Source organism: Onychostoma macrolepis, chromosome 14 (genome assembly GCF_012432095.1).
Source record: "Onychostoma macrolepis isolate SWU-2019 chromosome 14, ASM1243209v1, whole genome shotgun sequence".
NCBI lineage: Eukaryota > Metazoa > Chordata > Actinopteri > Cypriniformes > Cyprinidae > Onychostoma > Onychostoma macrolepis.
This window is the reverse complement of record NC_081168.1, coordinates 15,492,895-15,518,074: the sequence shown is the minus strand read 5'-3', so window position 1 is coordinate 15,518,074 and position 25,180 is coordinate 15,492,895. Positions and strand designations below refer to the sequence as shown.

General features: G+C 40.0%; 2 protein-coding genes across 4 annotated transcripts; both read right to left on the bottom strand.

The window, feature by feature from the left end:
- Window positions 1-161: 161 nt before the first annotated feature.
- Window positions 162-14,208, bottom strand: rab11fip5b (RAB11 family interacting protein 5b (class I)). Of its 3 annotated transcripts, none has more exons than XM_058797878.1 (7): window positions 13,370-14,208; window positions 9,319-9,824; window positions 8,403-8,955; window positions 4,503-6,665; window positions 3,316-3,460; window positions 1,803-2,042; window positions 162-555 (listed from the first exon to the last, which is right to left on the bottom strand). In XM_058797878.1, the coding sequence occupies exons 1-7, from the start codon at window positions 13,729-13,731 to the stop codon at window positions 493-495; spliced, it is 4,032 nt and encodes a 1,343-aa protein (XP_058653861.1). In that variant the 5' UTR covers window positions 13,732-14,208; the 3' UTR covers window positions 162-492. The 3 variants fall into 3 exon arrangements, with proteins under 3 accessions (XP_058653861.1, XP_058653863.1, XP_058653862.1); XM_058797880.1 differs by lacking the exon at window positions 13,370-14,208 and adding an exon at window positions 10,265-10,317; XM_058797879.1 differs by having other exon boundaries at window positions 162-2,042; window positions 13,370-14,205.
- Window positions 14,209-16,635: 2,427 nt separating this feature from the next.
- LOC131553315 (BEN domain-containing protein 4) lies at window positions 16,636-24,130 on the bottom strand. Its single transcript, XM_058797881.1, has 5 exons — window positions 23,148-24,130; window positions 20,169-20,729; window positions 19,353-19,444; window positions 18,754-18,994; window positions 16,636-18,603 (listed from the first exon to the last, which is right to left on the bottom strand). Exons 1-5 carry the CDS (start codon window positions 23,596-23,598, stop codon window positions 18,362-18,364), a joined length of 1,587 nt encoding a protein of 528 aa, XP_058653864.1. The 5' UTR covers window positions 23,599-24,130; the 3' UTR covers window positions 16,636-18,361.
- Window positions 24,131-25,180: the final 1,050 nt, after the last annotated feature.

Genomic DNA, 25,180 nt, shown 5'->3' with positions numbered 1-25,180 from the left:
GTAAGTGCGGTAGTGCCACCCAGTGGTAATGCAATATATAACTACTGTGATTGTTAATGTTGGTGTGAGAACCAGCATGCTGTTCAGCACAAATCTCATAAACCCATACAGGCCTGTCTACAAGTCATTCATGTAAAGAACTCGAACAAAAACACTGCAAATGATTTGAAAACTTTATTTTCAAATAACTTTGAAAATGAAGCTGTTTGAAATAATTAGCAATAAATAAAACAAAATAAAAAATACAAATGTGAATGTTGTAAATAAATCCACAGAGGCACATTGCAAAATAGAGATTAAAAGGCAAAATGAATCAGCAACAATCTAGAATCACAGTGATACATGGTTCTTTCCTGTAACACATGCTGAAACTCAAACTAAAAAAACGTTTTATATATATATATTTTTTTTTTTCCCAGGATGTATTGTTGGTGATACACAAAACAATTGATGCCTTGAGTCAACAAAATTAACAGGAACCCTGTACTTTCTTTACGTCCAATCCTGAGACAAAGAACTGATGTTCTTGTGTGACAGAATGTCATTTTCATCAGCCTAATAAATCAGGAAACATCAACCAAGAAAACACTGAATACTGTATAATGAACAAAAGTCACACGTAACTTTATCTTTGAAAACAGAACAAATCAATGGTATAAAACACAGAATGAATATCAGAGAAAATCATAAAGCCACTCGAACACGATGAAGTTATAATGCAGTAAAACAAACAACAGATCTTCCATCGTTTTTGTGGTTTAGAAAGCTTAGGCATTTGCATATCACTAAATTTGCTACTTTAGCAGTGATCTAAGTATGCTGCAGTGCTAAGGCTTCATGGATATATTTTGTGTAGCATATATGAATTCAAGCTACAGTTTAGCAGGTTGTATTGCATAGCTTACATGTTTGCAGAGACACTCTCTGCTTTTGTGCGAGTGCTTGATGGAAGGGAGCATGCACTAATATCAGCGGTTTCTATGAGGCAAAGCTGACTGGCTCAAGCACAACGGTTTTGCATAATGCGCATTAAGGTGCTTTTAAAGCTATCAAGAATTTCTTTTTTATTATTTACATAATACTATTTAAAGCAGTATTTTACATCAACTTAGACAAGGTGTATTAGACTACATATTATGTATTAAATATTAATGTTTTTAAATCTCTGGATTCATCTTGAACAGTGTTACATATTAGTTTTAATACCATGTCAATAAATCTGAAACAATATTTTCTTGAAATATGGACAGGACTGAGATATGGAAGTTTGACGCATTAGTTGAGAAGTTTCCGGGGAAGTTTTGTTTTTAGTGTTATTTTATAATTTTGTTCCAAATACGTCCAATTATGAGGAAAGATGAGTGTTAAAGTTTAAAGTCGTCAATTAATAAAGGCAGTGCTTTTTTACTTGCATTTGTGGATTTGTATAACTTTAGAGACATTCTGAATGCATCAAGATCCCAGAACTTATTTCCTATTATGGAAATTAGCATATTTATAAAGAAGACATAGATTCTATGAACATTTACATCTACATGTGATCGACAAAATCTAATTATACATACTTTTTTAAAACTTTTAACCACTGCCTTGTGCTCATAGCATGACTAGGAGTATGCTAAACCTCAATGATTGTGGATTTGGAAATCCAGTAAGAAGCATGCAAAGCTAAGTTTATCGTGTCTACGTGAATCTGGCAGTTTTGAAACTTAATAGAGCATCACAAATGGCTTTAGATCAATATGAGGTGTTCTCTGGACGGAGCAGGTCACTCACTGTAGTCATTTTGGTCTGGCGCGTACCTGCAGCAAGGTCGGGGTCTGTTCCATGATGCGCACCAGCAGCTTGTCAATGTAGTCCTCCAGGTCTCTGACCTGAACCTTCATCTTCTTCAGTTCAGCCTCACGTTTCTCCAATAACGCCACCTGCACCTCAGTTTCAGCCCGCTGTTTCTTGACGTCCATTTCCTGCTGAAGCAGCAGGGCTATCAGCTCCATGTTCGTCATGTTCTGGTACTGAGCCCGAGCCTCCATCAGAGCCAGCTGCACAGGAAACAGGTACACAGTCATGAGAAGAACAGTAATGAGGTACTGTGTCATGTAGAGAATAATGAACCAAAGCTACTTCATTAAACACTTCAGCTGATCTTTGATCACTTGTGCGTTCTTTCAATATTTTTATTAGTGCAATCAGCACAAGTCTCATATCAATATGCTTGTTTCAGTGTCTGCTTGTAATCTGTTTGCTGATTCCACTTTTCCAGAACCTGGGTCAAAGCGTGTCTTCCAGCTCCTTATAGGTGCTGTGAAATGTTAGCAGTTTTACTAATCAGCCTAAATTAGACCTATGTTTAAAGGGATAGTTCACCCTAAAATGAAAATTTCTCAACCTAATGTCGTTTCAAACCCCTAAGACCTTTGTTCATCTTCGGAACACAAATTAAGATAGTTTTCTGACCCTCCATAGACAGCAAGGATACTACCACGATCAAAGTCCAGAAATAATCCATGTGACATCAGTGGTTTAACCACAATTTTAAAAAGCTACAAGAATATTTTTGTTCTCTTTGCACACAAAAAGTAACGACATATTAAGCAATTTGTCTCTTTTGGACAGGATCCACTGAAAGTAAACAACGTATGCTGTGTCGGGAGCACCACGCAGATACATTGTTTATGCTTTGATCTGAACGAAAACAACGTTTCCGCGTGGTGCTGCCGACATAGAACAGCATACGTTGTTTACGTTCAGTGGATGCTCTCTAAAATGGTGCTATAGGGTGACGCGGAGCAGACGAATTATTGAATAGTGTCGTTATTTTTGTTTTCTTTGTGCACAAAAAGCATTCTCGTAGCTTCGTAAAATTACGGTTGAACCACTGATGTCACATGGATTATTTTAACGATCTCTTTGCTAAGTTTCTGTAGAGAGCTCTCGGAATTCATCAAAAATATCTTAATTTGTGTTATGAAGATGAACGAAGGTCTTACAGGTTTGGAACGACATGAGGGTGAGTAATTCATGACAGAATTTTCATTTTTGGGTGAACTATCCCTTTAAAATGACTGACAAGCAGAAAAATCTGGATTCCACGGACCACTACATTGTAGAATGGCTATCATTTACTTTTCTATATAAAGACCAATTTTACTGTGTGGGAAAATATATATATATATTTTTTTAAATATTTCAATATTTTAAAGTAACATTAAAATGCTATTTGTAAGGAAATTATTAATATAAATAAAATACTATTTTAGTAGGGAGTGCTATAAGGTAAAAACTTTGCTTACAGCACCTTTAAACTTCCAGTACCTGGTTTTTCTCATCCTCAGCAGTGGTGGATGGTGCAGCTCGTCCTGGGTTGATGGTGGACTTGAGTTTCTCCAGCACTGAGCGGCTTTCAGGTTTCTTCTCTCCCTGTAGAGTCGTGTTGGTCAAGGGCTTCACTGGGTGAGGGCTGTACAGCGGTGCAAAAAGAAGATAAATTAAGTATTTACATTGACCTAGGCCTTTCATCATGGTTTAATTGGTACTTTGTAAGCATCTTTTACTTTTTCTTTAAGTCATTTTTTAGATATAATGTTTATTAACTTCCTGATGAGTTAGTATAGCAAAAGCAATAGTGCACAGTTGAGGAAGCAATGGTTAAAAAGTAATGAAAAAAACTATTTTATCACTCTGAGTTGCTTTTTCATATCTCAAGAGACTCAGTCCTTAGTTATCTTTCATTTAAGCAAAAACTTGTTTGGAGATCTTCTCTTAGCAGTGTTGTCAATATTAACTAAAAGTTAAAGTTAAAAATAATAATTCATTAATTGAAATAAGGTGAAATAACTGTAAATATTAAATGGAAAATATAACATAAAAAAGAAAAAGCTGAAGTACTGAAATCACTAAAACAAAAGTGAAATATATTAAACCGAAGTCCTTCAGATAAATAAAAATTTAATTGAAGACGCTGTCACTTCAAAAAGTTTTTTTTTTCTCAAGTCTCAAGCAATTCAATATCAATACTGTCTAGAAGCACTTTGAGAAGCATCTTCTTTATGATTTTTGTCTCTTTAGGTACTAACAGTCAGTCAGCCCTCATGATGATACAGTCGACATCTCGCATCAAACCTCTCATGAACACTAGGATGCATACAGTACAACTGTCATCTAACTTTAGTTACCTCTACAAAGGAATGTGTTGCTGCTAAAACAGAATGAAGGCTGAAAGAAGCAACAGAAAAGCAAAGATGAAAAATGAAAGAACTAAAAGTAATGCAGCATGAGCAAACCAAGAGGAAACATAAGAGAGATGGTGCCGGAAAAATGCATTTACACATTTGTCAAAGACCGAATTATAGCAAGCTGTGAGTGCAAAAACAAAGTTTGTTCTAGGCCAAGATATGTGAGAGCATTTATGAGCCTGTCTTAGTGCACCTGTGAGAGAGAATGAGGTCATTTCTCAGGTGAGAGCAGAGGTGAGTGCGCTTTTAAAGGCAGTGAGGTCTCACCTGCTCTCCTCATGGGGCAGGAGGACGTTAGCTGGCTGTGTCTCCTCAGGTGAGAGGGAGAGCGGTGCGTCAACGTGGGGCTGGGTGGTGGAGGAGCATGTGGAACCCATGCTGGGTAGCTTGATTGGGGGGTTCACAGGAAGGGCAGGGTCAGGGTGGAGACAGGAATTAGTAGCAGCTAATGGGGTGGGTGAAGGGGAAGGACCATGCAAAATGAGATCTGACGTAGGATGAGGAGAGCCTGGGAGCGAATCGCCACCCGAGACGGTTTTGGGTGAGCGCGGTCTGATGCGGGCTGATCTGACTTCCGTTTTATAAGGGCTTCTGGAGTTTCTTGGAGCTACTCTAGCATGCAAGTCCTCGAAGCTTATTTGTTCCTCCAGCGTCAAACAAGATTCCTCGACCTCGTTGTTCTTTGAGAAGCAGACTTCAGAGTTCAGGTTACCTTCTGTTAAATGATTATGCTCCTTATCATCATGCGTAGTGAGCAAGTCATTGTCTTTTGCTACCTCTTGTTTGATTTGCATTGTCACAGTGTTGTCTTTGTTGAGGAGAACATCAGCCATGTTGTGAGACTCACAGTTAAGGTCTGAAGCAGTGTTTTGGTGTTCACAAGCGTCAACTTTCTGTCCTCCCAGTTCTTCACAAGATTTCTCAAAAGGTGACGAGCAATGATTATGGTTTTGTGAGTCAGACAAATTTGATGTGATATTACTACGGGTGATTTTTGGTGAAAACATCTCCAACTCTGATGCCATTCTGCACAATATATCCTCTGGTAATCCTGGGGAGCATCTGGGAGGCGAGGAACCATTCGAGTGCAAACCTGAACAATCTTTGGATGATTTAACACCATCTTTACAAATTTCAAAAGGTGGTTGCAACTCAGACGGTGAACTTCCAGAATCAATAAAAGCAAACTCTGAAGTACTTTCTGTATTGTTGTTCGAATCTCTAGGTGAGAGGGTCAACAAACCCACGCCATCAGTTTTAGTCTTGCATTGTTGTTCATTGGAGACCTTTATTTCACAGGACAATTCTGAATCGTGTTTCAGTTGGGTCTGAAGTGAACTGCAAAGTGATTCGGTCACTGTGGTTTCCCAGTCAGATGGGAAACACAGAGTTTCAGGAACCGAGTACTCACATTCAGAACTTCCGAGTGTATCTTCACCGAAACCATTCGGTGAGCCGTTAGCATTGTTGTTTGTGGCAAAATCATGACCCCTTGCTTCCCCACCCATGAATTCGTTCAGTCTGATACCGCTGTGCAACTCTGCATCCATCTGGTTACACCCTACTGAAGAAATATGGTGCAACTCTTTATCTGAACATAAAATCTGAGAGTTCCTCTTCACGTCTCCATCTCTCACACGCTGAAGGGAGGCAAAGTCAGTCTGGGAAAGGAAGCAGGCCTCTTTCTGCACAGCAAGCTCCTGGGCTCTTTCCAACCAGCTGTCCGTGGTGATCCCTTGGGTCCTCATGGGTCTACGTGGTGGTAGAGGAGGAAGATCCCATGGCCTTGAAACACCCATGTCAACTTCATCGACCCTTAAACCAATGTTCGCTTTGCTGTTTACACACTGGTTTGTATTTGGTACGTGTGAGAGAAACGGTGCCGATGGAGGTCTGGTTGGAGTCCCACTTGGTGATTTGAGCCGGCTGGTGGCAAATGCTTCAAAATCATCCCATTCCCCAACCCTCTCAGACAGAGAGTGGGTTGGATTAGTGTTTGAGTTTCGATATGGTGTCTCAGGCATAATAGCCGGAAGAGATCTCTGTCTGGACATACTTCTGGGTCTTTCCCGTTTTATTGCATACATTTTGTTCTGTGCTCCATTATGGAGGGGACTGCATCCGACTGGATAATGATAAAGACTGGAATTAAGAGAACAGTAGCCAGCAGTCGGAGACTTTAGGGCTTCCTCGGCTATAAGATCCTCAAAAAAGGGGTTTTGCTGTAGTCGAGTGAGGAAAGGGTTGGAGGGAGAGATGGAAGGGGGTGTTGGAGAAGGGTGGGTGAATGGGTTGGTGTGATTGCCACTAGGGGGAGACACCGAGCTAGTAGTGCAACCGAGGGGAAGAGAGCACGGGGGCTGACTGGGGGAGCAAGGGATCTGACAGGGGGTGTCTGAGCTGCTCTCTACCTTAGGAGAGACTCCCAGCCTGTGGAGGGAAGGCACAAGTAGTCCTCTTAGTCATAGTGTGCAATGGGCCATAAAATCTAACTATGAGTGGGGAGGGGAGAGAGACAGTTCTTTGCTATTACAGAGACACCTCTTAATAGAAGAGAAACTGTCTTTGGATTCAAATTTGTTCATGTTTTGATCGGACGTGTCTGGCATGTTTTGACCAGCTTGCACACTGTTCTTATATAAATAGCTTAGCAGGAACAAAAGGGGAGAAAATACATTTCCTGTCAGCCTATAAACTCTAACTAGGGGTGGGTGATATACCTGTAAACATGATAAACAGGTACAAATTTAACAAACGGTATAAATCTCGGATCATCATCTCTAGTGTGATTATGCTAAAGTGATGTTTTGATGTTGTGTTGCCTTTAAAAAGTTTACTATTTGCATGCATTTTAAGCCTTGCCAGTTTAAACTTAAGCAATTTTAAAACATTCAAGCACAATAAGACATAAGACATGAAAGAATTCAGTTTTGTTTCCCCATTTCACACAGCATGAGTACTGAATTACAATCTTTTTCATGGTTTATTTTGCTTAAATTGTCAAATGTTCAGTAATAGTTATGAGTATAAGTTATGAGACAATACCAGTCTTGGCAATACTGGTTTATTCACATCAACGCAGTTGGTTATGTTTTTAGTGAATATAGACAGTTGGGAGAAAATGGGATGTGTATCAATATGTTGTATGATGTATGCGTTTTAGGTCCTAAAGTGACAGCAGCATAATACCTGTATACCTGCTGTCTGTGTCATTTAATGTCTTTTAATCAAACAATGGGAAAAAAACGAAACAAGAGAAAGCACTCACTGATCTTGAATGAACTACTTTTGTAGCTTTAATAATAATCCCTGTATATTTAATTGATACAGTGAAGATTGTGCAGTGTTTTATTGTACATTTGACTGATTTATTGACAAAGATACTTAAAAAGGTGCTATTTCATTTTTTTCTTTGTTTTATTGTAGTTAGTTGTTTACTTGTTTCCACTAAGCTTGAGAACTTATCTTTATTAGTTAAGATAGTATTGTGCATAATGTGTAATTCTAAATTTTCAATGTCATCTAAAATTTTATTAAAGCAAACTTATTTCAAGCAAAAAAATAACTACATCAATTTTTGACATATATTGTTATCATGACATAAAAGTACTAATTAAGATGTCATATCGCCCACTCCTAAGTCTAACAAAAATAAAACGGGTGTAAACTATAAGAAATAGCTGAATGTGTCAAAAAAAATAAATCATGCTGATGAATAAAAAAAAAATTAAATGAATTACTGAAATGTGAACTAATAAAAAAGTACATAAATCAATCAATTTATTGTAAGTGGACATTTCTTATAAAAATAGCTGATGTTTTTGAATGCTTCAACAAATTCGTTGAAAGAGATTACCAAACATCTCTTGACCTATGTTCTGCATACCAAGAGCAATATAAAGGACTGAGACGTAAAAAGCTGCTGCAGTAACTGTTGCATCAGCAAACTCAAACACTCCTTTTTCTAAGAATATTCTCTGAGGACCAAAATGCAGGCTGACATTCAAAGCCATTCACTTAAAAACAAAGTATCTCTTTAGAAGAACATCTGACAATAAACATACAGATCCTGGGGAACTGCTATTGATGATACTGATACATAAGCAAAGTCAGACATCTGTTGTACTGTAACATAAAACCTAGTAGCCTTGCTTGGCCTTCACTCACCTTGGCTTGTTCTGGGAGTCACCGGAGCCAAACCATCCTCTGCGTCTGCCCTCAAGAGGAGCAGAAACCTGGCTCTGCTCTGGCTTGGCTGGGAGAGAGTCACTCCGCCCGCTAGAAAACAGAGTTTTCCTCAGCTTTTTTCCTTTATCCACCACTTCCACAGGTCCAGCGGCCTGCACTGGCTTTCCCTCTGAGGTGGCGGCTCCTTGGGTCTGACTCTGAGCTCCATCTGCCTCACTGTCATCCTTCTTGCTCTTTTCAATGGACCAACGCCTCCCATCGCTCTTCTGCGAGTCTTCACCACGTCGGGTCAGATTCTGGAGAGAGCGAGAAAGGGGTGCACATTTCTCCAGCAGGGAGCGCTTGGCCGGGATGGTGCTTGGACTCTTGGGGCTGACAGGCTCGGATGAGTAGATATGGCTACCGTTGATGCAGAGTGTTGATTTGGAGAGCGGCATATTTTGGCCTTTTAGGTTTTCCACAGCAGGGCTGGGATGAGGAACACCTGTGATCTTACTGGCTTCATCACTGTGTGCACGCTTGTGAGTCATCACTTTAAAGACAAAGGTCACAGAGAGAAGAGAAAGAAAGAAAGGATACAGACAAAGATCAGTATGGCCCAAACCATCCATTTGAGGAGAGGTTTTAAAGATTCCAAACATGTTTGACTTTCTTTCATTTGTGAAACACAAGAGAAGATATTTTGAAAAATGTCTCAAGGTTGTTTTTGTGCACACAGTGAAAGTCAGTGGGTCCGATGCTGTTTTGGACCCCAATGACTTCGATTGTATGCACAAAAACTGTTGAAACATTTTTAAAAATATCTTTAAATATGATGCACAGAATAAAGAAACTCATACGAGTTTAGAACAACACTAGGGTTGACATAAACTATCAAATGGAGCCCACAACTGACCTTTTATCCCACTTTCAGTGTCCATTCGGAAGGGCTCCATCACTCTGCTGCTGTAGATGGGTGTCCTGCACAGCTCTACCGAGACGAATGGATCCCCGGCGGAGGATGCCATGCTACTGTCTGACGCCAATGACGAACACGACCGTGTGTCTGAATTCTTGCGAAGTTTCCCCTTAAGGAAGAAGTCTTTCACCTTGCTCCGGTGTACATCGACCCCCTCTTCCTCGCCCGGCTCATCTGGTCCACCGTCTCCTGCAAAGGGAGGACCTACAGCCCCTGATAGGGCGGCGTAGCGGCCAGGTAAAATGGCAGAGGAGGACTCCACGTCTGCTCTCTTTCTTCCTGTGACGCGGTCCTTCAGCTTTCCAAATGCAGAACGGGGCTTGTCCTTTATGGTCAGATCGTACATGCTAGCGGTCATGTTGTTGCGGGTGAACTGGACGGTGACCTGCAGCTCGCCCCGCTCTTTCTCCTTCCGACCAGCCTTGGAGTTCAGCTTGAGCCACCTTAAACATAGAAAGAAAAAAGTCAGCTGAAAGCAAATTTATATTAATCATGCAAAGTTATTTTTTAAAAACCTAATGTAACCTTTAGCAAATATCTAATGACAATTTTTCACTGTACAATATAATGCTGTAATAAATAAATTCACTTGTAGTATTTAAAATGACTGATTTCAGTCTTTAGTGTTTTCATTTAGACAAAATATTATAGAATTGTAATAATTAAACATTAAGCATAAAATACACCCCGTCTGTGCGTACATGAAAATGGTGCATCCTTACTCTCAGAATATCTTTTAATAGTTATCATAACATAAATTATGAATTATCTTAATGATCCTAGTTTTCTTTAAAAAGTATACAGTAGCAGTACCCTTCAAAAGACATTTTTACTTTTATTCAGGATGCATTCAATTGATCAAAAGTGACTTTAAAAGACTTACAATATTACAAAAGATGTTCTTTTTAACTTTCTATTCATCAAAGTATCCTGAAAAAAATAAATAATTAAAAATCACCGTTTACACAAAACTTTTAAACGGCACAACTGTTTTGAACATTGACAAGAAAAGTTTCTTGAGCACTATGACATAGCTGTGCCTACACATGAATAAATTACATTTGTCATATTACAACAGAAACAGTTATTTAAATTGTAATAATATTTCACAACATTACTGTCTTCACTGCATAAAATAAATGCAGCCTTGATGAGCATGAGAGACTTCCTTCAACTGTAATTATTATGCTTATTTTTTTTCTTTTGATTTTAGGATGAAATTTTCACACTTATAAAATTAAGCTCTCACTGTCGGCCTCATCTTTTATAACGCTGGCTTACAATTTCCTGCTCCACACTGAAGCAAGCGGCTATGACCTATACTGCAGCGGGGGCCTCTTGAACGAATGTTACTGCCTTAGCATGGTGCCGTCCCTTTGTCTCACACAGAACCAGTGGTGAAACTATTTCCTCCATTTCCGGTAGAACAGAGAGCACCTCATGTGCGCACACGTGCAGAGAGCCAAGACAAACGCCTTAAACTGGGAGACGCAGAAGAGAGAAAAAGAGAAGGCGAGAGAGGTGCAACTCTGAGCTCAATTAAAGCCAGATGTGCAGAACAGCCTCACGCCTAAAACGACATGTGATGACTCAGAATAGTGTGTGCAGAGACGGACATTTCTCCATACGTCTCTCCACATGACCTGAAACGCTGAGGCGCGTACATGGCAGTGCAGACTTTAACTAGAAAATGAAATTTTGTCAAGATAAACACTGAATGTTGACTCAACAAAGTCATCTGTTATGCAGTTACTAGACCGATTATCCCATCACACTCCTGCATTATGGTGTTCAAGATGGTTGCTAGGCTGTTGCTAAGGCGCATTGTAGTTTAGTGGTTCTCAACCTTTTAACTCAAAGATTCCTCATTGTCCGACACAACATTTGAAGGACCCCTTATATAAGATATTTTCAGTATTTCTACCCCTAATTATGACAAAGCTGCTTGCTTTAAAGCTTAAATTAACAAATTGATTAATATATTGATATATTAACATAAGTAACCACGATAAATTTTGTAATTCCAGACATTTCAAGAATGTTCTTCCAAAAAAGAACATCTTGTATTTGTGTGTTTTTTGGCATTTGGATTCAGATTACAATTATATTGTTTTTATAGAATCAATAATAATAATTAATATTAATTTAAACAAAAATAGTGATCCTGGGGCTCCCTTGGAAGTTGAAAAATCTAAATTATTCTTTAGATTTTCTTGAAACACTTTGGCAAATTTGGGATTTTTAAAACCAGTAACATGCTTACACCAATAAGAAATAAATTTACTAATTAATATATAAATGAAGTTTTTAATCATAAACTTTCACATTAGGCATTTGATACTTATTAACATCTTAACGGTCTTTAATTAAATCAATTTTGTTAGTTGAACATTATGCAAATTTAAGAGTTGAATTGTGGACGTGAGAATAAAGGAAGGCATATGAAATATGAAAATAACAATGTTATTGTTGCTCAGCATGGCTCACTGACTCCCTCCCTCACTTGTTTATAGAGGTTTCAGCCAAGAGGCCCCCACCTACCTCATCTCTTCCTCCCCTCCCATGACAAAAGATTTACTCCCCCTAATGACAGCGCCGCTAGATGTGTAGTTCATCAGTTAGAAGCGCAAGCTTTTAAACAAGAGTGATATTCAAATAAAAATAAACAGTGAAAAAAAACCCTGACAAGATTCCAGGAAGGTTACGTCTGCTGGAGTGTAGTGAAATGCGTGTTTGTTGAGTTCAGTGCAGACTCTGTGACCATTCTGACACATGCTGGTACTGCTCTGTGTGGAGGCATGACTCTGCGCCAGCGCTACGCAAGCACACTGATGAGGACTAGATGCAGCATGCCCCTCCAAGTATGTTGCTGTTGTTGTGTCTACGAAAACATATCCCATTACTCTGGTATTCAAAACAGTGTTGGTTTTGCACGTCCCTTAGATTGCTTGTGTGCCTTCGACCAACATGCATTTGTTTAATATTGCATGTGACATCAGTAATTTAGGTTAAGTTTTGGTGGCTGGCCAAAGAATCTTCCTGCAGTTCTGTTATGTTGCGAATGTGAATGTCTGTCCAACTGTGAAATGGGTGCACAGAAATTCTTCCACCCAAAATCACAGGCTCAAGGTTTTGGCATGCCTGTGTCAAATATCCCAGCACTATATCAACTGAAAAACAAGGAAAGCTGTTCTTTAAAAATACATGAACATAAGGCTATAAAAAACAGAACGACAGATCCTGTATCTTAAGGCTATACTTTTTTTTTTTTTACACACTCTTGGGGATGAAGAAAAGTGGTGAAACAAGACTAAAAAATGCCATGGATTTGTTTTTCTTTTACATGTACCCTATAATCAGTGTTTTTAGTATCATTGAGATACTACTATAGTTTTTAATATTTTTTATTTACATTTTTTTACTTGTTTCATATTCGTTTTTTTTTAAGTCTATACGGTTTCCATTTATTTTTGTTTCAGTTTTATGTTTAGTTCTTTCAGTACAAATTTAAATATTTTATTTGAGTTAACACTTATTTATTTCAAGTGAAAACATGCCTATGGTATTTCTACTTATACCTTGTTTTACGTATAGCTGCTGAAACAAACCTGAGCAGCTTCCCTTATGAAAATTAACCATGGTTACTATAGTTAAACCATGGTAACCACAAATTAACCATGTTTTTGCTACACTAACCATAGTATTTGTAGTAAAACAGTGGTTATACAAATGGTAATCACATGGTCACTACACTTTTACTACAATAAAAGCATGGTTAATTCTTGTAAGGGTTGTCTTCTAGCTACTAGCCTGATGATTTAAGAATGGTTCTAAGCACTTTTTCTTTTTTTAAATGTACACATGAATATGGTAATCTTTCAGTATCTAATGCCATCACTGTGCCATGACACTGCCACAGTACAAACGTCTCAAGGAGGCTCGAACAAGAGGCCTATTAATTGATCCTATTATTAGCTTCAATACTCACTCATTTCTGGGACACATTCCATCCTGAAAAACTTTGTCGAGGGGAATAACAGCTTGACCGAGAAACACGTCGAGCCCGATCAGCACGCGATGCATGACAGTGAGCACCAGGTTGCTGCTCATCCCACCCGCCTCCAGCAGCCCAGGCAGCAGCTCAAAGGAGCACTCCTCGCCCCACTGCGGCTCCTCAGCCTTCTCCACCAGGCCGGTGGTGTACTTCTCCTTTCCGACCTGGATGATGGTGTAAATGTAGCGGCTGCCTTGCTTGCCCTTCGTCCGCAGACCCCTCGCGCGAAGGACAGTCACGTTGACGTGCGTCGGGACCCATCTCTGCTCGTCGTCGTCCAGGCTGATCAGAGGCATCCCGCTGCGGTCGGAGACGCAGTTGTTTGGGATAATACAGTAGGATGACACTTGCGCACTGGATAACTATGCACTGCCCGCGCCCTTGCGCCTGTCCGCCGCCCGAAGTTGCAGTGAGACAAAGCGCTGCATTATCGTCCAGCTCGATTCAAAAGGACAATCACAATCGTAACGTTTATAACAACAGTCCCTGGCGAGTCAAACTTCGCATCAATTTACCCTAGTGGGCGTTCTGGACCCTCGGCGTCACCACCACAACAGATTTTTGACAACTCACTGCGCTGCTGCTGCTGCGCGGCCCGCCCTCCAACATTTTGTGGGGGCTCTGCAATAAAGTATCCAGATGAATTAAAGAGAAAGGCAACTCAAATCCGTGCTGCCTGCGATAGTTCACCTCAGATCATAGCGAACAATCCAGCAGAGATCACTAGTTAGAGCTCTACTTCGACAGGGATCAGGGAGCACGCTGTGAGGAGTGGGAAACTTATCCACGCTGAAGAAGCTCATTGCAGTAAGCGGCGTTTGTGAACGAATCCTTTAAGTGAACGAATCGGTTGGTTTGAACAAATCTTTCTCGTTCTTTTTATGCACCGAAGCCTTCAAATATCATTCGAGTGGGATCTCTGAAGGAGCACATTGTGGCCGTTTTGAGGAGCATGCTCAGGTGTCTCTTTAAAACCAAAATGTTTCGCAAATCAGTGAGCGTTTAAGACGTTTTTCAACAGCTTTAAGTTACCCAATTTGATAAAAAAACAAAAAAAAACAACAACATGTAGGCTCATCCAAAACCCCACCTCTAAACCTACCTAACCCACAGTGGGCTACAGCAAATCGGGTAAAGCCGTTGAAAAGTTCTTGGCCTGCGTCCCAATGTGCATACTATCCATCCTAAATTCTACATTACTGATTTTCAATACTATCCCTGCTGAAAAAAACAATAGAACCCTGCCCAAAACACAACAGAAAATGTAATGGTTTTAATGGTTATATAGGCCCGGTTCAAGGATTGCGTGACTGGGGGGGCATTTCGAAAACTTGATGGGGCAGCATTATTTTACAGTTGGGGGAGGGGGTTGTAGTTGTATCTGACAAACAAATACAACACATTATATACATTATAAATACTTTAAAAGACACAGACATGTAGATGTTTGTGGAAGATGTTTTCTCTGTTTTGGAGGGATGCTCGTTTTTAAATCATACCCTATTGCATCAAAATTTGTTAATAGGCCTACTGTAGCTACTATAGTTTGGGGTGGATAATTTTATCAGTTGTTTATTATTCATGCAACAATGTATTACTGTTATAGTTTTTATTAATAACCATTGCTATATAGCTGATAACTTTGTCTAGTGCTCTTATGAATGTTTATAACATGATTTGTGAACATTTAACTACTATACTGAACGACATAGCATAGACTTCTTCATGGCGCTAGTGTTTGCGTATTTCATTATGTAACCTGTTGTACAGATCTGTGTAGTGTTAAATACTGTTTTTGACAGATAATATCATGATATTCCCTTACCGAATGTCGTATCCTGTCAGCAATAACCTGCCCATAGGCTTTGAACATTTCACATGAAATTCTGTCAGTGTGGGGGAGCTGTAGAATGCTGCAAGAAAAATACAGCTGCGCTATATCTCTGGTCATTTTAATATGTAACTAATTTAATGTTTAGATTTTTTTTTTTAAAGTATCCAGTGGATGATCGAGGGGCACAAGAAGAATCTGGAGGGGCAGAAAGAGAATCTGGGGGGGCATTGCCCCCTCCCCTCCCCCTTAGACCCGGCCCTGGGTTATAATGGGAATTGTATTGGTTTTAATGGAAACTATAATGGTGTCTACTGGTATGTGATGGATTCTATTGGTGGGATGTTAAATCCTATTGGAAAAATGCCCAAAACGCACTACAAAAAGGAATTTTGTAATGGTTTTACTAGAAAAAGCTAATGGTTTATAATGGTATTTTAATGGAAACCATTGGAATTTCTGTGATGGTTTCTATTGTTTTTTTAGCAGGGTATTTAGGGCAGATAGGGCGGATAGTACGCACATTGGGATGCAGGGCTTGGTCATGGTGAGAAAGCCCAGAGATAAGATCTGAGTCCGAGATTGTTCAAGAGCAGAGCTTCTCAACTCTGGCCCTCAAGATCCATTTTCCTGCAGAGTTTAGATCCAACCTTGATCAAACTCACCTGCCTGTAATGTTCTCGCAATTCTGAAGAACTTGATTAGCTTGTTCAGGTGTGTTTGATTGGGGTTGGAGCTAAACTCTGCAGGAATTGTACCTCGAGGGCTAGAGTTGAGAACCCCTGGTCAAGAAAAATGAAGACAGGAGTCTGAACTGAACAGGGATACCGATCGCCAAAACCTGGAGAGAGATAAAGGCGCATTTAACCAAGCGGGTGTGATTTAATGACTCGGTCCCACTGTTACTGCAAAAAGATTCAGTGAGTGAATCAGAATCGTAATTATTCCGTCAGTAAACCTATTCAAAAGATTCTAATCAATGAATCAAAATCCCCATCGCTTCTGCAGTAGTGAAGACAGTTCTCCGAGTACACGGGGTGGAGCTCGATGCTATCTCTGCTCAACTGTCCCATGATGAAGATTACTTTTTTTCCCGGCTGAACTAAATCTCAGTTTGAGTCACATAATATTGCGCAATGCCTGCGCGTTACATAACATACTAAGTTAAAGATATAACTTAACTTATTTACAATGGATGGTGATTAAACTGTTGAAGAACAAGAGTTTAAACTAAAACTGTTTGTTGGCCTTGGTCTCTCAGGTCTGCTGGCTGATTTTAAAAGCCCAATTTTGCACTCTTGTTTATCGTAAATAGGCTAATACGCTGCATCCGAATGATTTCATAGTACTCACATTCACTCCACAGACATCTGCATTCACAATGGAGTGAATTTGCCAGCCTTTGAAATTGGTATCACAAAGAAACGTTGCAGTGGCTTTATTGTTCTCTACTGCCATCTATTGTTCAACGTCTGGAATTAATAGAGTAGCTACTATTGAAACACAACACAGATGGCATTGTCTGGATCACTTATTTTGCTTCATTGTCTTTTCTCATTTTTGTCCACTTTACATAAATGCATCTTCTGTTTGAAAAGAAAATATCGTTAATAAGTAAGAGGAAAAACAGTCTCATCACTTTTGGGTTTGGGTTCACAGTGTTGACACGTTCTTTGAATAGACTAGAGGACTAACAATTTCCAATTACCATGGATTTGTACAATCACAACAGGCTACATATCACAACAACAGAGGCTTTTGTATGTCTGGTAGTCAAAGGCAACAGCAACTTGCTAACTTACTTTGAAGTCTTTATACCACTCTGACACAACTTCATCAGCCGTTTAATGTTTGGGAATAGCTGACCTTTAACCCTGAACATGAACTTGGGCGATACAGAAGCCATTAGTAGCAGAGTAATGAGGCCCCAGAACTTCAGATATGAAACGGCCTTAACGATCACAAGTTTTTATGCTTTGTGAGCAGGTTTAAATGTTAGGGATTCCCCACCATCAGACATCTGATGAAGCGCCGTGGAGAATGAATTCAAAATGAGTAGTTAAATGACATTTGACTGAATTCTACCAGACATTACACAACGACCTGCATGTATAAACATTTCACAGACAGAGACTTTGTCTAAGGCATTAAAGAAAGATGGTCCGTTTTCAAACACATTTTTCTTTTGTTTGAAAACCCAAACAGCGAGAGGCCACTAATGTAACAGGAACACCAAGAGATAAACAACAGTCTGAAATTGGCAGTATTTGTAGTTCTTAGTGGTAGATGGTGTCTCTTTTTAAGGCATTTGATTTAGTCTCTTATGCAGTCACACAGAATATTATAATGTGGTAGAATAAATGAAGTCGGGTTGATCATTTAAACATGATCTTTGTGGTGCTTGACGAACTAGAACCAAGAAGCAGCAACACAAATTACGAACAACATCGCTTCCTTATTGGATCAGAGGAAAGATTAGGAAGCCACCCAACACACTATATTACAGACTTACTGTATCTCCACAGTCACAGACACGGACGAATCGTAGAGCTCAGTAATTTCATCCTGCAGCCACTTTGAAAATGATATTGCAACATCACAGTTTTTTTTTTTTATAAACATCACAGATTATTCAACATCATATGATAAAATAGAGGGCAGCACTTTAAATTTAACCATATCAGAGAGAATAACAGAAAATCGTATTAGCACCTCATTTGCAGGCTGCCTGTATGAACATCTGACCAATCTGACACAAGAAAGGAAGCTCTCCTTATTATTTACAATGGAGTCAAATGGATACATTCATGTTGCTATAGTAGATCACATTCAATGGAACAAATTAGGAAATGGAGCACATAAACCTGATTTTGTGTAGAATTCAACCAACTCTGCTGCCTAGTGACTACTAACCATTTAAACAATATAGCATGGAAGAATCCCACATAATTTAATGGGTAGGTGTGAACGCCCTGGAATGTTTTGACAGGAAGGAATAAGGATTATTTTCATACACAAACCACGTTAAGATCATGTAAGTGCTGCAACTTCTATCCATGAGGGCTTTATCCATGATTTGGACGTATTTTTCTTCTTTAGTCTCCCAAACCATTCTGTGAGCCCTTCAGATAGAGCTCATCCTGAGAGAGCTGCCCGTCGTAGCTCTCCATGTATAAACTACCACTGCTGCTGCTACCGCTGCCTCCATTCCCCAGGAAAGTGCCTACAGCCCGGCCCTGCCGCGCATGCCCTACTGCATCGCTGAAGACTTTGTTTATCTGCTCCTCAGAGGGCATCCACCAGTCAGGATTAGAAGCACAGTGCATCCGGATAAACTCTGTGAGAGGGAACGCCGCGGGACAGAGATGGATGAGGGAGATAGAACGTGTGAGATGCTAAATTAAGTTTGCATAATTATCGCACTGATAATCTGATTAAAATTTGATGCTAAAATCAAAAAAAGTGTAAGAACGTTTTAGCTCACTACCTCTGAGACAAGTGACCTTGACTGGGTTGAGAGGTCTTCTCTCCGGCCCCGGATCCCCTGTGTGTACCGAACGTTTCCTCTTCCCCAGACCGCATGAGTATTTCAGCTCATCTGTGGTGAACACGAACCGGATAAGGTAACGCAGGAGCCGCCGGCCATCTTTTTTTGAGGAGTTGACTGCCTCGTCCCACTGTTTATTGGTGATGAAGAGAGGATAGTTCCCCAGCAGCTGTTTACTGCCCTATTTAGAAAAGACAGAGATTATGAGATTATAGTTTGTAGTGGGGAGAAATCTTTAATGCTGTCTTTAATCTTTAATGCATCAACATTTAAACAGACGCTGCACTAAATACTGTACCAGAAAACAAGCAAATTCAATATAAAGAACTGAAACTTTACTGGGATGCTAAAAGACTCTGTTGCTTTTAGTTTTACGTAACAGTTCTTTAAAGTGAAATTTTCATAACCTCAGATTAGACTTTCATTTGACTGACAGTTTCAGTTCTTTTCCCACTGGGAATCGTTTCTTGTGTAAACCTGTGTCTCTGTGGTTTTCATGACTATTTTAACAGCACTGAAAGGTCTTTTGGCAGGCTCACCTCAGTAAGCTGCTCTTCAGGCTGGGGCTGCACAAACTGGTTGTAGTGCTGAAGAACAGTCTTAAAAAAGTCCAGAACATTCTGGCAAGGAGCTGTTAAAGGCAAAACCAGCAAACATGTTGGCTGATGAACTTTTTGTTTTTAAAAAAAAAAACCAAACAAGCTGAAATGTTGTACATAAGCAAAATACAATGTACTGTGTACAATGTACTGTTAAGAGTTCACAGTTACCCCCCTCCCCCCTCTTTACTATTGTTTCCCCATTCGGTGGCAAACCAGATGTCTCTAACCCATTTTTGGACCCTTTCAGTTGTGGAATAAATAAATCATAGCTCACAAATACACTGTGAAAAGGGCTTTTTAAACTTTTTGAAACTTTTTAATAATTTCCACTGCAAAATCCGACATGTGTTCAGCAGTTTTCCCCCTTTCTATATGACTATACAATTATAATATCAAAATAAAAATGAACAAATTTAAAAAGATAAATATTACTATTGCAACACTATTGTTATACTGAATAATTAAAAAGTAATAATTAAAATTACAATACTAATATTTGTCTGAATTTCTCTGATTTCAAACAGCTGGGAGACTTTAGAACTTCTCTTTTGTTGACAACAAATTTGTGTAATGAGAATCTACTGCGTCTTCAGAAAGTTTGATAAACATTTAGTGAACAGCCTGAACCCCTTTTAAGTACACTACACTGTGCACCTTTAAAAGCTTAGGATAGTAATAATGATTTTGTGTATACAATGATTACAGTGGATTATGTGTGTCTAATATCAAGACCAAATCATCAAAGTTTAATACCTGGTATATTGTCCAGTTTGTGTCTCAATTCCTCGTTTTCCTGCTGTAGACTAAGAACTTCCTGTTCCAGCTCCATACAGCGTGGACAACAACCTTCCTCCTCATCTTCCTCAGGTAGTGTGGACGAGGGGTGTCCGTATGACTCAGACGGTGCTGGAGAAGCCCAGCCGCCTAAGTTCTGCCTCGGGGACCCTGAAGCTGCCGGCTCAGCCTCTACCGGGTGACACCGTTCACTGTCTGATGACTGGGGTCCGGAGAGCAGGTAGTTCTGAAGCGACTCTGTGAAAATCCGGAGGAAAGCGGAAGTCTGCTGCTGGTTCCAGTGGTTGCCCCGTTGGGTCTCCTCACCTGTGTTCTCCAGGGATGAGTCCTCTGACCTGGTCTTAGAACTGAGCCTCTCTCCTGGAGACAGGCAGCTGTCCTCCTGTTTTATGAGACTGGAAATGGAAGAGGATGGAGGGACGAGGGAAGGCTGGGGCTCAAGGAGCCGTCCGTTGCTGTTGAGGAGGCTGAGCACTCGACTGCACTGCTGGGCAAAAGCATCCAATATAAGACGGTTTTCTGATAGGAGAACAAAATCACACATAAGTACACATTATTGTATTGCATCACAGATTTCTTCATTCTTCATTTATTGTATACAAAGAAACAGTTCAACCATAAATGAAATTTAAAATGAAACTCATTTTACTCACTATCATGCATTTTAAAACCTGCATGACATCTGTTGTCAAAAAGGGTTATTTACAGTAGAACGTTTCTATACTACCACATGTATCAAGCGATTTTCAAGGCAAAATTTTCCATTTTCATTTTTACTATGCTTTTTCGGTGCTATTTTGTACTTGGATATTCTGCTAAATGTCTCATTTGGTGCTCTAGAGAAGAAAGAAAAGAACATTAATATAATATTTTTTTTACTATTCAGTTTACACAAAAATCTATTAATTCACTACACAACATTTAATTTATTATTTTAGTTTAGCCTAATTTCACAATACCATTGCTTTCAATCTTTATGAGCTCCATTTTTGCTTTTTCGTTACATCCTTCATGTCCTCTGTTTGCACTTTCCATCATTTTTATCTTTAAATCTGCAACTTGGTCCTGCATGTCTACAGATTTAGGAGATAAGGACGCTATGAATCTGTCCGCTCACACACACACACACACACACACACACACACACACAACTCATTTACATGGTGTCACTGTTCTAATAAACACTATTCATATCTTCCAAATCCTCTATAAATATGATGAGAAGCAGAGAGATTAATAAAAAGGAAAATGCTGACCAACCAACCGCATACAATTACTCTGTCTCCCCACAGCCTTCTGGCCGCGCCCAGATGCAGAATCTTAAGAGGATGATTATGAATTTGCCACCCTCACACAAAGACACAGGGCAGACAATTATCAGCTCAGGCAGTCGCTGTGGCACCCGTATGAGTGACGGGAGCGCGCCTCCGCCGTCGCCTGGATGTGTCTATCAGGCTTAAGCAGATGTGGCCATTTATTAACATGCGCAGCATCTCTGTTTACCCCCAGCAAGATGGATTTGATATCATTCTCCTCTATCTTACTCTCTCCCTCCTCCTTTGCTGCTGTCGTTCCCTCTCTTTCCTTTCACTTCCCCTCTCTCCTTCTCTCCCTCCCTCTTTTTCTCCCTCCGTTATGCCACGCAGAGTGAGCCTCATGAAATTTCATTAAACACAACATGTGCCGCAGAGCCAAATTTATGAGCCACATTTGTTTTAATCACAATCCCTTTGGAGGAGCTTTTAAATGCAATTTGGATTATTGCACTGATCTCAGAGCTGTGTCCTTGGGTGTCTACGGCTCCTTTCCCCAGGGCTAGAAAGATGAAACCATTAGCATTGTCTGATTGGCCAAAAAAATCCCCCATGTATTCTTTTGCAGTGGATATTCCATAACAATAAACCAAAAGGGCTCGGTATGAAATTAGAATGCACTGTTTACAAGCAGGCGCTGTGAACTCTGATCTTCATTAGAAACATCTACTGCGTCTCCAACAAGTGCAATTAATATTTTGTGAACAGCCTGAAGCCCTTTTAATGATGCCCAGGTGAATTTCAAAATGGACTCTGCATGTTAAACATTACATCAAAAAATAAAAAGGTTGATCTTAAAACTTCCATATCCAATCCAATAATTCTGTGGAGAAAAATAGATCAGCTGAATGTTTGTACAGACACTGAGGCACCCTGTTGTATGATAATGACACAACTTCTCAATTTGTGAAGGCCTGAGGCTCTGCTAATTGAAAACAAACTCTTGCAACAAGCACATGAAAAACAATTACTGAAGTTGACAAGTTTAGGTAAATCAGAGAGAGCGAGAGAGCTGGTGAGAAAAACAAGATGCTGTCCACAAATTCATGCAGGGAGCATCTTAATGCAGCGTGTAAAGGAATCTGACAGTACTTGATGAGACTTTTATTTTTATGACAGTTACTCTCTGTGATCATGGACCAGTGTTCACATTTCATTGTGAACTCTACACTACCTTCATACTGATACTCGTTATACATTTCTCTTTTTAGGCAATATGAGGGATTTGAGAGCATTTTAGAAATTCCCTAAGCATGTATGTAGACTAATAAAAAGATGTCAAAATTTTTTTTGGTAAATATACCACAAATAGACTTCCAATGTCATCCTAATATAACACATACAAAACATTTTATTGCAGGGGTGTTATTAATTTATCAAGCCATTGTTGTTATTTCCCCCCCACCCTCCCCAGCATTACTTTCAGGTAAAAACTGATGTGAAATTAAACATGTCGACAATGCTTGAATGAGTCGCATCATTTGGGCGTGGATCCCAAATTGTGGATGTATTCGAGTCTAAATATAATTGCAATGTTCGTAAGAAAGCACACTCCAAAGTTAGACACTTCAAGTCCTCAGCTTCGTGTTGGATAAAAGTTTCCGAGGCAAACTCGTTCACTTACCTGAGCTTATTCCATAGGTGCAGTCTGGAGACTGGTGGCGACCCGCCGGGTATCTGCCGGGTATCTCCTGGCCGGCGACCCTCCTCTGGCTGCCAAACGATGCCGCTGCTGCCGCCGCGGCGCTCCCCGCTGATGCCGCGCTGGGTGTCGCGACTCTGCTGCTGGGCCTGATTTCGCAGGGGAGACGGTGCTGCTGACTGCTGCTGATGGAGAGGGACGCTTGCGGAAGCGGTACGCGCTGTGAATACTGCTGCTGCTGATGACTGAGAGAATGAGGATGGTCTCCGAGCTGCGGGATGTCCACCATTGTGGGTCTGTCATATCTCGCCTTGCCCGCCGCGCGTTTGCTCGGGAAGGTCTTGAGGGAGCTGTACGGACTCCGCTGTTGCTGCTGCCTGCAGATTTTGGACGCAGAGAGACCTTCGTCTGCCGGTAGCATCTCCTCCTCCATCTCCCTCGCACTTGAGTGTCGTTCTGTCCCGGTCTGGTTAAATCAGTTATGCCAGTGTCTCGCCGCCTTGCTCTGTGTCTCAAACACTTCTAACTCTGTCTGAGATACTCAGAGGGTGGGTGACTTTACTGACAAGTCATTGCTCCAATCCCCTGGCGGTAACAGCACTCGCTGGCTTTTATTCTACCAACAGGGGAATACCGGCGGCATCCGCACGCGCCTCCGCAGCTCGGTGTGTATATGTGGCTCGTGCTCCCATCAGTGGGAGTGTCAGATGAGAGAGGTGCAAGATGATATAAAGAGGTGTGCGCGATGCCTCCATGTTTTCTCGCATAGCCATGTTGTCAGTGATGGGGGTTATTTGTTTGTTTGTTGTTTTTAGTTTGAACTAACTGAAAAAAGAACTTTAGGAGTTGTCAGAGCCGACTGGAAATACAAATGTAGCCTACACGCAAATATAGGCTAGATACTTAAAGGGATATTTCACCCAAAATGAAAATTCTGTCATCATTTTAGGCTACTCGTCCCAAATCCGTAAAACTCTCTTCTGTGGAACAGAAAATAGTATATTTTAAAGAATATAGGTAAGAAAAAAAACTGGATGGACAAAAACAAACAAATACACTGAGACATTTCTCAGAATATTGTTTCGCAGAAGAAAGTCAAACAGTTTTAGAACGACATGTAAATGATGACAGTATTTATTTTTTCGAAGGACTATCCATTTAATATTTAATATCACATTCAATTTAGAAAAAAAAAAGACATCAACCACAAATATTAAATTAGGCTGTGTAAATAAATAAAGTTCCTGTGTTTAGTGTATCACTCCTGCCGCACTGGATGGAAGCAAAGCAGTTGTGGGATATATATTCATACAACAGTTACTTCTGGTCCTCAGATCACCGTGTGAACAGTTTCACCGTTTGTGGCCTAAACTCAGCTGAAGAGTAAGTGTCAATGGCAATGCAGTTTTAAGGTGAGAATGTAGTTGTTAAAACTTTAAATATGTGGTTTATTTAAAAATACAGCACCTATTTCAAAATTTGCTTCAACGTTTTCGGTTTTCGTCTCAGCGGGCATTCAGTGCTCATTTTGTCTTTCTTTTTTTTTTGGTTAACAATAAAGACATACAGCAGCTGTTAAATTAGGCTGAGGTCACTTTAAGACATAATGCACGAGTCCAATGTAATTACATAAATCTAACTCCTTTCTAACGGAATGTTTTTGAGGATGCTTGCCAAAATGGGTATTTTGTAGATATTTCGCAATCCTACTTCTGTGATATTGCTCATATATATACAAAAATTGCTCTTTTTTTTTGTTGTCTAAAACATAAGTCACTCTATATTAAATACTTCCACTTTTTTCATATATAGCTTTGGTGCTGAATATTAGCATAACATCCGGTGAAGCAGTGTTGAAAAGGGGAAATAATAAATACACTGTCAAAAGATGGTCTTTAAACCTAACTGTGTGATGGTGTCACATACATAGATATCTATGGACCTGTCACACATGCAAAACTATTTGTAAACATGATAATGACCATTTGAGTCCACAGGGGAGGAGGGGGGCACTG

Excerpts from the sequence above, each read along its gene's own strand:
- LOC131553315 (XM_058797881.1), bottom strand. The coding sequence starts at position 23,598 with ATGGAGGAGGAGATGCTACCGGCAGACGAAGGTCTCTCTGCGTCCAAA. Across the intron at positions 19,445-20,168 it reads CAAACTGGACAATATACCAG|CTCCTTGCCAGAATGTTCTG; the intron begins GTATTAAACTTT and ends TGCCTTTAACAG. Across the intron at positions 18,604-18,753 it reads CAAGGTCACTTGTCTCAGAG|AGTTTATCCGGATGCACTGT; the intron begins GTAGTGAGCTAA and ends TCCCTCTCACAG.
- rab11fip5b (XM_058797878.1), bottom strand. The coding sequence starts at position 13,731 with ATGCCTCTGATCAGCCTGGACGACGACGAGCAGAGATGGGTCCCGACG. Across the intron at positions 9,825-13,369 it reads GGAATGTGTCCCAGAAATGA|GTGGCTCAAGCTGAACTCCA; the intron begins GTGAGTATTGAA and ends TCTATGTTTAAG. Across the intron at positions 2,043-3,315 it reads CTGAGGATGAGAAAAACCAG|CTGGCTCTGATGGAGGCTCG; the intron begins GTACTGGAAGTT and ends TTTCCTGTGCAG.